This window comes from Condylura cristata, unplaced genomic scaffold, assembly GCF_000260355.1.
Source record: "Condylura cristata isolate star-nosed mole 26May11 unplaced genomic scaffold, ConCri1.0 scaffold00012, whole genome shotgun sequence".
Taxonomy (NCBI): Eukaryota; Metazoa; Chordata; class Mammalia; order Eulipotyphla; family Talpidae; genus Condylura; species Condylura cristata.
In genome coordinates, this window is record NW_004567113.1 from 49,230,947 (window position 1) to 49,245,380 (window position 14,434).

At 41.1% G+C, this 14,434-nt stretch overlaps 1 protein-coding gene across 5 annotated transcripts in view; it reads right to left on the minus strand.

Annotated features, from left to right (window-relative positions):
* Positions 1–14,434, minus strand: part of SLIT2 (slit homolog 2 (Drosophila)) — a 289,330-nt gene that overhangs the window by 51,543 nt on the left and 223,353 nt on the right. For all 5 annotated transcript variants that reach the window (XM_004681383.2, XM_004681382.2, XM_012724161.1 and 2 more), the window contains 8 exons: positions 13,250–13,393; positions 11,439–11,605; positions 10,499–10,631; positions 7,452–7,520; positions 6,205–6,276; positions 5,665–5,736; positions 3,837–3,908; positions 1,701–1,864 (listed from right to left, as the gene is read on the minus strand). In XM_004681383.2, coding sequence (XP_004681440.1) covers positions 1,701–1,864; positions 3,837–3,908; positions 5,665–5,736; positions 6,205–6,276; positions 7,452–7,520; positions 10,499–10,631; positions 11,439–11,605; positions 13,250–13,393 — 893 coding nt within the window. The remainder of the gene's footprint in view (positions 1–1,700; positions 1,865–3,836; positions 3,909–5,664; positions 5,737–6,204; positions 6,277–7,451; positions 7,521–10,498; positions 10,632–11,438; positions 11,606–13,249; positions 13,394–14,434) is intronic.

Sequence of the window (14,434 nt, forward strand, 5' to 3'; positions counted from 1 at the left end):
CACACAAGCAGAGGTCAACAGCACATGGGCCTGGGGGCAATGCAGAAGAGTCCACCAGAAAGCGCTGATCTGGATGAACTGTCTCTCAAGTACATTTTCATTCATGCTAAAATGAAAGTACACAAGACACTACAGTCATTAAATTAGAAAAAATAAAATAAAGGTCAAATTGGCTCAATAATGTTGAATTAAGTAGACCTCTATGGGCGCATGTATGTACAGATGCACTAGGTTACTGAGAACATTTAACAAACAAAGGGAACCTATAATTCTCTAAAAATGGAATGGAAGTTTGCAGCTTTATTCAGATTTGTGTTTTCATAGAGTCACTTTTTACAAGATGTGTCACCAAGGAGCTCTAAACCTGGAGATATGCTGACAAGCACCAGCATTTCTGAAAACAGAGGATGAACTCGTGTATGGGGAGTTGTACTGTCTTGCTTTCTCCTGATTTCCCCATATCATCTTTCTAAATCAAGTGTTCCCAGGAACAAGTGAGTTTCTAATGCCAGTTTCTCCTTGTCTAGGTCCCCACCGACAATGATTTCCACTCTAAAAGAATCACATACCTCTCAGTCCACTGGAAATCTACCAGCACCTTTCCTCCAGCTTTGTTAGCTATGGCAGGTGAGGCCCTACTGGAAGCTTCTCTGTGCTCGACACCAATAAGGATTTAGTTTTACACATAAAACCTGTTTCATGAACATGTGTTTCTAACTTAGAATTTTCAAGAATTTCTCTTTACCCTCTGATAACAAGTGGCCCTTTCGAAACACCCACACATTAAGAACAATAGTAACCTCCCATTCTATTTTTTGTAAGGAACCTAAATCTATACATACAGCCAGAAACGGTCGAATGATGAACAAAACAGGTTTAAGAATGATTATCTCATGTATTGTGTCTAATGGTTCAGTTCCGGCAGAAACACAATGCTTATTGTTAATAGCTTCCCATTTAGATTTTCTATATTGGACTTACATTACTCTTATAAGAAGAAAAATTCAAGCTTGGTCCTGAAGATGCTATTTAGAGTTCACAAACCCATAAAACAGGGGGAAAGAGAGGGGCGACACCAGGCAGGACACACGCACAGCCACCTGGAGACCCACAGTCCGGAGCGAGGGCGGGAGCGTTTGGCCCAGACACTCCTGGAGGCTTGTTTCTCCTTACCTGGGTCAGGAAGCCACAGGCCCCTGGCGGCCCTGCAGAGGGGCTGAGACAAAAAGGCCCAAGCAAAAGCCAAACAAGTCACTCGTGAGAGGCCACGGGAAGAATTTCCAGAAGTTGTGTACTCGCCACTTTCTCAGACTTTTTTAATAATATGAACACACAACTTTATTTATCTGTATATATTTGTTGACATATTTATTTTTTTTTTCAGTCAGGCAGCACTGGTTCACCCTGTGGTTTATATTTAGGAAGTAAAGACACCCCTCTCCATTCCCGGCGTCCTTACCACAGAGCTCCTGCCACCAAGCACCCACCACTACTCATCTCCAAATGACTATTCTGAGCTGCATGTGAACAACCAGGCTCCTCACTGTGCCTCTCAGCTCCTGCCCAAGCGGGGTGGAAACAATCATTAACTACTAGAACTTTCGAGCTGTACCTTCGCCTTAAAATGAGAATTAATTTCTCATTTTACATTAATTCAGAGAGCTACTGTATTCAGAGGTAAAAATGATTCTAAGGCATACCTTGACAGGTAAACTTTTTGGAGGGAGTGGTGAGTAACAGCTTATCGGCCATTTCTCCTGGCCCAGCGCAGCGAGCGATGCCCGGTTCTTTGTATTCCGATTTGACCCAGTCGGACAGCCACTGCATGTTACAGTCACAGTAGAGGGGGTTGGCCCCGATAGCTCTGCAAAACATCAGCACATACGCCCCATGCTGTGGAATGTTGGTATTTTCTGGGGAACGCAACTCAAAGCGATGCCCCAGATAAAAACCCTGTGGATTTACTGACAATGCCAATTTGGAACACGGAGAAGCTGGGGATTCCCCGTTCACCTAAATTATCTGCAGCTGAGAGTTGGTGCACTGTCACTAGTGTAAACACTTATCTGGGCTCTTCAAGGCCTCCTTGTTTTGCCAATTCCTTAGTGAGAACCCAAACGTTATGCCAGGTTCCGAAGACTCAAACGTGAAAACCACATTTTTGTTAACTCCAAAGAAACCCATCCACCAAGGGCTTTCCCATATTTTCATATATGTGAGTAATTTTCATTGTAAGTGTAGCTGAAAAGTATTTACAGGATGACCATGAAGAGAGGGTAACATTTCTGGGGACTGGTGGCTAATCAAGTCAATGAACTCAGCTAATTAGTTTCAAGTGGGTAGGAAAGGTTGGGGTGGATGATTCGGGATAAAGGAAAAAGTCTCAGTGAGCGCAAGAACAGAGGAGGAAAGTAAGAAAGGACATGAAACAATACAGAGGCAAAGCTGGTTCACCACTCACCCTGCCCTTCACTATCCCTCTATAGAGACTTTCATTTCAGAACTTTGACTCCTGTGCACATGAGTGAGTAAATGGAATCAACGAGATCGCTAACACTCACTGCACTGTCCCTGTCTGAGGAGCTGTGCGAAGCTACTGGCAAGAATAATCTCATTTTACCCTAAACAGCAACTCTCTGAAGGTTATGTCCCTACTACTCCAACTCAGATTATAGATTAGGAAACAGAGGCCAGGGTGTAAGTAGTAGATGCATAAAGTATCATTTGAAAGCTGATCAGTTTTGATTTATCATGAACTGCAGAGGAATAGCATTTTTATGGCTACTGTCCAAACAAAATTACCCTTATGATTTGTTATGAACCCCTCCTCCTTCCACAGAGTTGTAAGACCATGATGCTTCCTACTTGATCATGCTCAGCTCTAGCCAGGAACTGATGTAAACCATATCACAGGCTTATATATATACACCACAATCAAACCCTTCCTCTAACTTAAAAATGAGCAAAAAGGTGTTTTTGAGACATTTGATCTCATCTCTACTGACATTTGTCATCTCCTAGAGATGCAGGTTCTTATAATCTTGGGATTGGTGGATTTTGGAGGGAGGGCTAGGGCCAGAGAGAAGATGGCAGGCATTTGCTGGGGAACTAGAAGTCAACTGAGAGGGATGGTGAAGCTGACAGATTCCTGCCACCAGGTGTCGCCAGCCCCAGCTTGACTGGGAAGGTAACTGAATGTTACCTGAAACTGCTGGTTTGCCAATGTCTTAAATAAGGTTAGATCCCATTTATTGCATATTTTCAAATTGTCTAACTGGGTTTCTAGGAAGTGTGGAAGTACAAATAGGTCGTTATGAGAAAGAATGTAAAGGAAAACTTCATCCAATGAGCCCTCAACCACATTATAAAGTCTTGCCCTGTTTCATTTACTTTTTCATGGTGCCACACTGAGTCATATCTGCTAAATAAATGAATCTAGTTGGAGCAAATCAAAATACGCTTTATGGAGCAGATAACACTTGGAATGTGAGTTGGAAAGGAAAATCTAGATAGATTGAATTGAAGGTGAGCAGGTTTCTAGAATCAGAGAACAGTACGAGAAAAGACATAGACTAGGATATTGAAAAGCCGTGTATATGAGAAGGGATAATTTTAGATAAGCAAAAAAAGACTCATCTCATAGACTCTAGGGTCAGAAGGGTACATTAAGCTGTCTTGTAGAGGTTACTGTATCTAGAAGAAACCCTTTACATTTTCTTATAGATGAAACTGATTGCATTGAGTGATGTTACAATAGAGGTGTGACAGAGGACTGCTCCAAGCTCATTTACCAGGGGGTTTGACCCTACACCCACATTCATGGGCAAGGTACTCACAGGTGTGATAATGCAGAAAGATCATTAAAGGCACCATCAGGCACAGCAGAAATGTCATTTCCATGTAAGGAACTAAAAGAAAAGAAAATAAAAATGAAATTTTCTACATCTCAGAGAGTTTACCAAAAATGCCTACTCAGTGCAGAAAAGACAATTTATTCAATGCATACAATTGGGACAACTAGGTATTGACTTGGGAAAACAAAAAGTTGGTACCTACCTCAGATCATATTCATAAAATAAATTCTAGATTGAAGAGTTAAAAGTAAAAAATGATGTAAAATGTATTAAAGAGAAATCTAGAAGAACTCCTTATATATAAAGAGCATTTGAAAGCATTATCTAAAACTCAAAAACCATGTGGAAAAAAGAGATACATTTTGGTAACATAAAATATATCTCTAATATAAAACAGAAAAGTAATGGGAAATACTTGCCACATTAATACAAGGATTAATTTATTTTTCAGAAAGACCTGCAAACTTAGGAGTCAGCTGGCAGACACATAATAGTGCGTATGTTAATAAGGAAATGACAAAGTATCCCCCTCCCCAGTGGGAGTGATAGCATCAGGCTCACAGAAAAGAACAAATTCTGAATAAACAAACGTACTCAAATGCTCTAGTAATTGGAAATGCAAATTAAAACAGGAATTGAAAATAATGCTCAATGCGTCCTATGTCAAAAATGGAAAGATTAATAGTGCTCAGTATTTGCTAGTGAGCTTTGAAACAGATGCCCTATTAAACAGTTGGTGGAAAAAATACATTTGTAAATTGGCAACAGGGTGTTGGGGGGACAAGTGGATGGCTGCTTTTGATTTTTGCCAATATGCTTGATGCCACACTCCCTGTGCCAATCACCGTTCATCTAGCACAGCTGCATTGAGATGAGCGTGGTGGAGGTGCACGCGGGTACTTATGGGGTTAGGCTGGGTGAGAGGAAAGAGAAGGGTCATCAGATGAAACACCCAGATCGCTTCACCTGATGGAAATTCTCTATCTGAAGACAGGTATATGATAGATGATGAAATGGAAGAACGCTAAAGTGTATTGTTAAATCAAGTTAGCCAATGCAGGACAAAAACAAATGCAACTCGTGGTTTTTAAAAGTGATACAGCCAGGGGCATGCATGTATCAGTATAAAAACAAGTGCACATAGACAAAACCTTCAAGTATTAATCTGAGATCAGAGATTGGGATTGAGGGTTATATGTACGTTAGGACACCTTTTTTTTTTTTAAAGATTTATTTATTTATTCATACAGAACTGGAGTACAGGCCAGAGATGTGGAGGGTGAGAGGATTCACCAGGAACAGAGTGGGGAGCAGAACAGGTAGATCGACGAAGTACACTGCTGAGGGGAGCAGCGGGCGGGTCAGGAGAGGTCTGCCGCGCCATGTGGGTCACCTCTGGGGCAGGCGGGAATCGAACTCATGCGGAAGTGGCTTAAGCTTCTCAGTGCAGTGCCCTAACCCACTGCGCCACCAGGGAGGGCCAGGACACCTTTTATAGTAAAAACTGCACTCATGTACTGTGTATAACAAAGAGATGGAAATGTTCTATATTCTTCAAGAAATGCACTGGACCTAACCCCGCACATATGCGGTATTATGTATAGACTTACAACTCTTACAGAAGGCGTTATCCAAATCAAAACCACTGAGCACTCACAGAGGCATGATTATCCTCCTTTCCATTGTGTGGTAAATCCTAAAGTATAGGTGCTAAACAACTTAAAATTAACAAAGACATCAGATCTTCAAAAAGACACTCTGGCGAGGTGATATCCCCCAAACAGGTATTTCACCGAAATGCGATGCTTACAGTAATCGAAGAGACTTCAAGCCGTCGAAGGTGTGCGGTGGAATACATCGCAGACGGTTGTAGCTAAGAATTCTGAAAGCACACAGAAGCCGATTCATTTTACGAAGGGTTTCCCCAGTGGTAATAAAAAAGCAATCAAGAAAAAGGTTAGTGTTTGATCTTCCGAGTTGGGGATACTGATGCCTTTTCTATGCATCTCTGGGCATTCATTGGCTCACTAAGACCACTTAGCAGTATTTATTCCACAAAGACAGCCTGGGATATGTTCTGCCTTGCCTGAAGCCCCCCGAAACTGACCGCCCCCTTCCCCAAGCCTTTCTGAAGAATCTTTCCCAAACCCACCACTCAGGCTGGCTACTCTTTTTTTCTAGAATCTGACACTTGTTGTAACATCTGTATTTGCTTATACAAGTTTAACTTGACTGTTCCTCCTTTTGCATTCCCGGAGAGCAGAAACCATCTGTCTTATCCAGGAAGGCCAGCACTTGGACAGGCTGCTGTCCGCTGAACCTTTCCTGTGTCCCACACGCCCACACTCACAGGGTGAGGAGCTGAGTCATGTTGCTGAAGCTCTGGTTAGACAGGGTGCTGATTCGGTTGTTACTTAAGTCTCTGCAAGAGAAACAGAAGGGGTGAGATGAGGCTCCTCGCCAAGGCAGCTCTGCCTGGATCCATCCTACAGTTTCTCTGGTTCTCAGCTTCCACCTGAGGACAAAGGACCCTGCAAGCTCCTAGACAGTCCGCAGCAAGACTCGGGATGCTCACTCCAGCCTGCTGACGCGCGAGAGGCCAGGCGCCCTGAACGGGTCAGGCCATGTGGCCATCAGCGGGGCTTCGTGCCCCAAAATGTGAGAAGTGTGACATTTCCTGCTACCGGGTTCTCGAAGTCACTCATTAGGGACAAGACTGCCTAATCTAGGAGCCGCACAAACCTGCCTCCCAAGCCAGCCATGTTTATTCTAGAATCAGATAAACTGAAAACTATTTCCCTTAACATATATTATCACTGTTGACATTTCTGTGTTGTGAGGCATTTCATTAATTACCAACGAGCAATTCTAAATGTGACATTATACATAATGAAGTTTTTTTTTTTAACGGACTGTATACATAACTGGATTGGAATGTTTTATATTATATAACTTTGGATTTGCTACCTGAGGGCAGTGAAAACTTATTTTCATTAAGAAAAAAAGAGATGTTATTTTAGGACATCAAATCAAGTTAAAAAAAAATCAATGTTTGGAAATTTATACTCAGAATGTCAGCATCTTTGTCATTTACTTAAATAGTGTATAAGTAAATATGGATTTAATAAAATAATTTTTCATACTGGAAGGCTATCGCTTAATTCATAAAGGATTAGATCAGAGAATCCATCCTAATAAACTAGATTAATCATATCCTTTCAGAACAGTTATTACCCTGTCTGCTTAAGAATAAAAATTATTTTTGTATTGTTTATCCTGTGTTGTCATATAATAGCCCATTTCGTGATCAGTAGGGAAACCCAAATCTCTGCACTTCCATAGCTCGTTGATGTTTAGGCTTGATCACATTTGTACTTGGAACAGAAATCAAGGTGGATCTTTCCCTCAGCTGCGCCATGGCCTGATTTATATTCAATGAAGATGGAGCTGGTGATCCAGAACAGCAATCAGCAAGGAGAGAAGACTCTCACTGTAAATGATTTATATTATCTGAAAGGTACACTAAATCTTCTGCCCCCTACTCTTCCCCATTTTCATGAGACAGAGTAAGTCAAAGATGTAAATTACATTACTTACATAAGGGTTAAGTGTTTGTAGTTAGAGAGTTCCTTGGGAACCAGTGTGAATTGGTTCCCATCCAGATACCTAAAGATAAGAAAACAAGATTGTTTTTCTAAAAGTAACCACTGACACTTCATAAAAGTATTGACAATATTTTACTTTGAATTGAGGCCAAGAAGCACTTAGCAATTTTTGCTTTAAGATGTTATATCCCTACCTGATGGGGGTACCCCCATGTTACCTTAGTAAACATAAATACATTTTTAAAAGATTTATTTATTTAGACATACAGAACTGGAGTACAGGCCAGAGGTGCAGGGGTGGTGAGAGGATTCCCCAGAGACAGAGTGGGAAGCAGAACAGGCGGATCTACTGAAATGCACTGCTGAGGAAAACAGTGGGCGAGACAACAGAGGTCTGCTGTGCCCCGTGGGTCACCTCCCTGGCTGGAGATTGGATTCATGCTGCAGTGGCTGCTGGTAGCTTCTTAGTGCTGAGACCTAACCCCTGTGCCACCAGGAAGGCACCTTAAAAAGAGTGTTTACCACAACACATCTGCCTGGTGACAGTAACTTTTGGCAGTTTCATAGCAAGCCCTACCATTTACCAACTGTGCCACTACTGTACAAATATGCAGAAGTAATAATCAAATAACCATCTATAAGAAAAATTTCCTTTCTACTTAACAGTCAGCAGAATAATCAGAAAACAAACAGGCTGATGACATAAAACTAAAGGTTGCTTTACAGTTATACCCATAATATTGCAGACAGAAAAATTCATCTCTTCTCAGTCTGCTCTTTGCAGACACTGCTGGTGAGGAGTAACCCTGCCCCGGGAGCACGTGACCCCTCTGGCCCCACGTGCTGGTCATTCTCCACATGCAAGGCTGAGATGGGTACTTCTGCTGACGGTGGGAGTAAGTGAGGCATTGCTTAAGATACCAATTTATTGCAAATATTTCAAGATGGAAACCATTATCCACAAGGAACAAGTTAAAAAAAATGGGCGAAAGCTATTTATTTGTCATGTAAATTATGACTCCTTAAGCCTACTCAAATTTTCTGACTTCCCAAATCAATGCTCTCCCTTTTTCTCCCCCTCAAGCTAAGTTTTCTAGTGCCGCCAGAGGGCGCCGTAATCCTATATACTTGAGCACATCCCCTTTATACCAGAAAATGTCATAACAAAACTAAAGTGATCCAGAATACAGGCTACGGGTGTTTACACACAAAACACTCTAACAGGGAAATTATATGGAACTGATTAAAAGTAATGGGAACCGTTTGTTAAAAATTGCTCACCAGTACATACATATTTTTGCTAAATTCTTTAACAATTTAATGTAATATGCACACAAATTTTTCTAATACATGCACATGTGTTGTTGTAGAGAAGGTTCTTGCTGACTTGGTATGGGGTCTAAGACAAAGCTGTTGGGGAGGTAAAACTAGAACTCACCAGAGATAGTTTATATATATATATATATATATATATATATATATATATATATATATATATATGTATTATTTATTTATTTATTTCTGATCTCTGTTACACTGTCTTTAGAAACGAACATACTTTTTAAGTAGTTTGCAGAGGAACAGATTGCAGATTAGACTCTGATAAAAGACACAGACAGCATAGACAGGCCATGAATCAAGCAGGTTTTCATATGCTGCTTAATAAAGAAATTAAAGAATGTTTAAAATTAGCTGTTGGGAATTAGGTAAAAAAAATAACAAAGATATAGGTTAGTCAAAATCACAGAAGGGATTTAGCATCAGGGTGATCTGAAAGTTAGAGACTTAACAGACTTTTGTAGAGTCAATGTTTTGCTCACAGAATAATCTATCAGTGTCTAGCTGGAAGGAGGGTGATCTTCTGACATAAATACATATTAGAAAAAGAATTAAATATTGACTCTCTCTCTCTCTCTGTTACACACACACACACACACACGCAATCAGTGCTGATAGTTAACAACTGCAAGTGGGAGCAAGAGAAAATGAACTCTACAACAATTCAAATTGAAAAATCACACCACCTTTCTCAGTGTTGCACGCAGGATAGGAATCACAGCAGTGTACATAATTTGAAAACAAGTTCCTTGAAAACTGAAATGACATCTTCAACCCCATGATGCTGCAGTTTGCTTACGTGAACACTTAGATCCATCTGCACCCATTACATTGGCACTTAAATCACTCTCGATACACAGTTCCATATTCCATATTCACAAAAATAAGCGGAGGCAGAATGACTCAGCTGCCTTCCTATGAGCGTCTGTTCATGCTGATTAGTGTATGGATAAAGGGAGCATGCCTGCGCCATATTCAATCAGCTTGTACTTTGATTTATACTCCATAGAAAGCATGAGGCGGCTCAGGAGGCGTGGGTGGGGTTAGTATCTAGGTATTAGATGTGGTACGTCAACCACGTAATTTTTGGTTAAATGTCAGCTATGAAAATGTTAGGAAAAATTAGCCTCACATCCCTTATGATCTAAAGGCTTCTGACTCCAGTCCAAGGGGCAGTAGCTCTTTTTTGGGGTAAGGATTATACCAGCTTCTTCCACATCTGAGATATTTATGTCTTCCAGGTGGTGAGCTCTTCTCTCAGGGGACATAGTGGTAAAGAATAATTAACCATATGGAATATCCCAGATGCAGTAGATAAACTAAAATACAGCATTTCCCAAGGTGCAGTCAATGGAACATTAATCTTGCAAAGCACTCTGAGAAAAGCGCTATCGGGACTAGCAGGCATGGGAGCTGCCCTCTATTTTACTGTCCTCTCTTGGAAGCTCACAGCCCACTGTAGGATAACAAAGGCGCTGAGACATCCTACAGCGAAGAGAAGAGAAACATTCAGCGAGCATTTCCCAAGAGCCTCTGAGCTAGCTTTGAGATTATTTGGTTAGGGTTTTCCACGATACTAATTAGAGCTCCTAGAATGTAGTTTGCAAATAGGACTCTTAAAAGATTTTTGCTCGTTCTCCACTTTCCAGGGAGCATGAAAGCTCAGTGCTGAGGGGAAAGGGAAAAAGAAGCTCTACTTACAGCTCAGTGACATCTCTTGGAATACCTTTGGGCAAGACCTTCAAGCCCTTATTGCTACATCGCACAACGGTGTCCAAGCAGGTGCATTCAGCGGGACAGCGGGAGAGCGGGGAGCAACTGTTATCATCATTTCCTAAACGGCCAGAAGAAAAATGGGAAAACCCAGATTGGTGGCTTTGAAGGCATCGGATAGAATCATGATCCTCTAATGTAATGATACAAGAATCTTGCATTATCATGGTTTGAAGCACAGGTCATTCTGAAGTTATAAACCGACTCTGTACCTTCTGTTTCTCCCAGTTTTCAAACTGCCTAGGGCAGATCTCCAGAATATAACTCCCAATTTGGAGTATAATACTTGTTTTCTTTGTTCCGTAATTTATATAAACTATTCTGAATTATGAAGAAATTCTATGGAGACAAACATGAAGGGACACTGATTAATTCGAAATTTGAAGCAAAATTCTTCGGGTGTCTCATTTTAAAATACAAAGTTCAAATGAAAGCTCTCTCTCTTACGGATTGCAGGAATAGAACCTGTTCTCCCGACTTGCAAGTTTTTGAGACTTTGATGTGGCGATCTACACAGAACACATTTAAGAAATGAAAACTACTACTTTATTCGATGTATCAGAGCTTCTATTTTATAATGCTATTCATTTTCTCATTTGAAAATGGTAATTCCAAAAAGGGATGCCTTAGCGGCAGTAAGAAAATTTCCATAGAAGCTCTGTAGGTAGTATCCACCACTGGCCGAAACTCAAGAGACTAAACTGGACTGGGACAGAAAAGTGTAGTCCTGGCGAAAACACCACAAAAGCAGAACACAGGACCAGAGAAGGCTCACTGCCAGCTGTGGCCTGCAGTGCGTGCCCAGGATGTAATTCAGGAGGGACGGCATGGCAAGCTACTGACCGCAGCTGTGGCCAGATTTCCTTACCATCATCACACGTGAAGTCCTGGATGGCCACGTCCTGGATGGGGATTTCTTTGAGGAAATACGGCTTCTGACATCGAGGGTTTCCAGTGACAATCCTTTTCTTCCTCAGCCATTCTCCCAACCACGCCAAATAACAGTTACAGTTAAAAGGATTGGCCAGGAGATTTCTGAGAGTTGCAGAGAAACAAGACACGGTTGAGTTCAAGGTTCTGCTTTCTACTGTCTCAAAGCCCCGTGCTCCCATCTGACCCCACCATAGCAGTGGGGAGGATTTTTTCTCATTCTTCCTATGTTTTCCCCCTACTCAATCACACATAACAGATGGGCTGCATTGTTTGGCTAAAATATTTCTTTGGAACTTAACATTAAACAACAGCACTTTCATTTAAGAAGACTGCAAATAAGGTCTCGGGGAAAAATTAACCGAAGGCAGCAATTTAGGGTTTAGACAGTGGATCCTGATAGGTATCTCATTTAGAGATAATTTAAACATGTCAGAGATCCGACTTGCTGTCAAACTTCCCCACACTGATAATGCAGTAATTTAATATAAAGATGAAGGCTGATTACCTTATATTATTGAGTTTAACCTGACAACAGCTATTTCATTAATTTGTCATTTCAAGATTTCCATCTCTTATTTGCTCCAGAGAATAGGTTTCCCATCTAAACTGACAGCTGAGTTGATTAAACGCCAGTTATAAAAATGAATTTACTTCTACAAATCTCAATACTTTTGGCATCTGACTACTTCAGCACAAACCTATTGACAATCCCATTATTTATAAACATGCCATCTTTAATATGCACAAATTAGTCACTCTATGTAAAATGTCACATTTTATGAGGAAAGAGGATTAAGTACTTTGCTGATGGATGGATGTGGTTCCCTCACATTATTTCTTCAGTGACTTAAGCTATACATAACGTGGGTTTTTTTCTCCTCTAACTACCTTTTGACTTAGAGGAGTATATTCTGATGCCACCATTACTGGGAAATCTTATCAGTGATAGATACATAATTTCAAACACTGCTTTTTCAATACTGACATACAGCAGGCCTGAAATGCATTGTTTTGAGGTGTTCTTTTTCTTGTATGCTTTCTGAGTTCTAGCTATAGACCTATAAATACTCTTTCTTCTCAAACTGTCTACATAAAATAGCCTTGTCAACAGGCTCAACCTATTACTTCAATGTTTCCCTAAATGTCTGCTAGTGAACAGCTTTTATTGTTGGTCCGGCTGTCCTACTGTATCTCCTGGCATTACGAATGATGCTTTTGAGCCCAGACAGAAGCAACGTCCCATATCAACTCTGCTTTTTAAGACACTAACATTGAAAGGATATGCCTGAGAGCACTGGGGGAAATCTACATTTCTTGTATTTGCAGCACAATCATGTTAAAATAAGATTAACATTTAGAAGTCAACGTGATTTATATTATTAAGAAAGAGTTGATGACGAATAATTAATTTTTGTTCAACTTTAATAGAAATGGCAACATTTTTGGAAAAAGGTGAAACGTGAAAATGAGCCTTGATACATAAGTTCTTGTTCACGTTTATAAATTACATAGTATTAGTTATGCTTGTGTTGGTAACGTTGGTTTACAACCCTGTTTTACAACAAGGGTGTGCACAAATCTTCAGATGTATGTTATCACACCACATATTCCCAAAGTTTGAACGCTTATTTTTTTTTTTTTATTTTTTTTGGTGAGATGCTTAATAATGCATTAAATGCTATCAAGAGAAGCAATAAATATAATACATTGGCCGGGATGCACACATGCAGACTGTTTCATACTTACAGAGTAGATAACGAATGGAGAGTATCAAATGCCCCTGGTGCAATCGTAGTAATTTGATTATCATATAAAGAAAGCAAACGCACAGAACTGAGCCCAATGAAACTGTCATTCCCTACGCAGCTTATGCGATTACTCCTCAACATCCTAGAGGGAAAAAGAGAAACTGTTATGAAGATAAAACATCAGGCAATCCATTTTGCTTACCTGAGGACCAAAATAACCTCTCTTTGAAAATGTGCAGCATTCATTACTGCTCTCAGAATGTTCTCTTGTCACTGGAAATGGCTGTGGACACACACAGAGACTCTTGCTCGAGCATAGGGCATTCAGAGTTGCCAATGATGACACTCAGTTACAAAACGCACTGTGAGCCTCGGCATGGCCTTAATCCCACCTGTGGTGTAGAATGTTTTCATTTATGCTGTAATTGTGTGTGCATGATTATGTAACATCCTGATTCACCTACAGCTCTCCCAGCCCTTGAAGCTCTGTGATTAGTGTATTCACAGTAGCATTACATCTGAGGTTGAATGGAAAGGAGGCAGGAAGGAATCAATACCCACAGGAGACAACTAATGAGGGTGTCCTAGGGATACACCCCCTGGAGTCGGTGTCAATGGGAGCCGGGAGAGCGTATCTGTAACCGGTGGCTAAAGCCACTGGAGGGGGTGCTGGTGAGGACAGAGAGGCCCAGTGAAAACGTTAAAACGTATTGCATTTTGAGGGGGGAGGTGCGACCGATAAGGGACTGCAGAAGGGGTGCCGATTCAGTCACTAGTCTTTGGAATTCAGCATTTTAGATCTTCAGCATTTGAGGTCAGTGGATTTCAGCCCCCACCATGCTAATTTTGAGGGTTTTGAGGGTTTCTGAAGGTGGAATCCTCCAGCACTCAAAGGCTGCGAGAAAAGTTCTTTTCAGGAGAAAAGTCGCTCACAAGTAGCCAAGGGGCTGAAATGGTTTTGCTGCTGTTACAGCCTGGCAGGGAAGGTGAAGGACCCGAGCCAGAAGCCTCACTGAACTGCAGCTGTTGTTTTGAGTTTCGCTTGTCTGGTGCTGTGGCGAGGCATTTTTGTAATTTGGGAGCATCTTCTGTTGTGTCTTTTGCTGTTTTTGTGAGTTGGAACACGGCCTAAAGTCTGGCTTCTGTGTGCTCTAGTTAGCTGAGGCAGGGAGATGCCATTTTA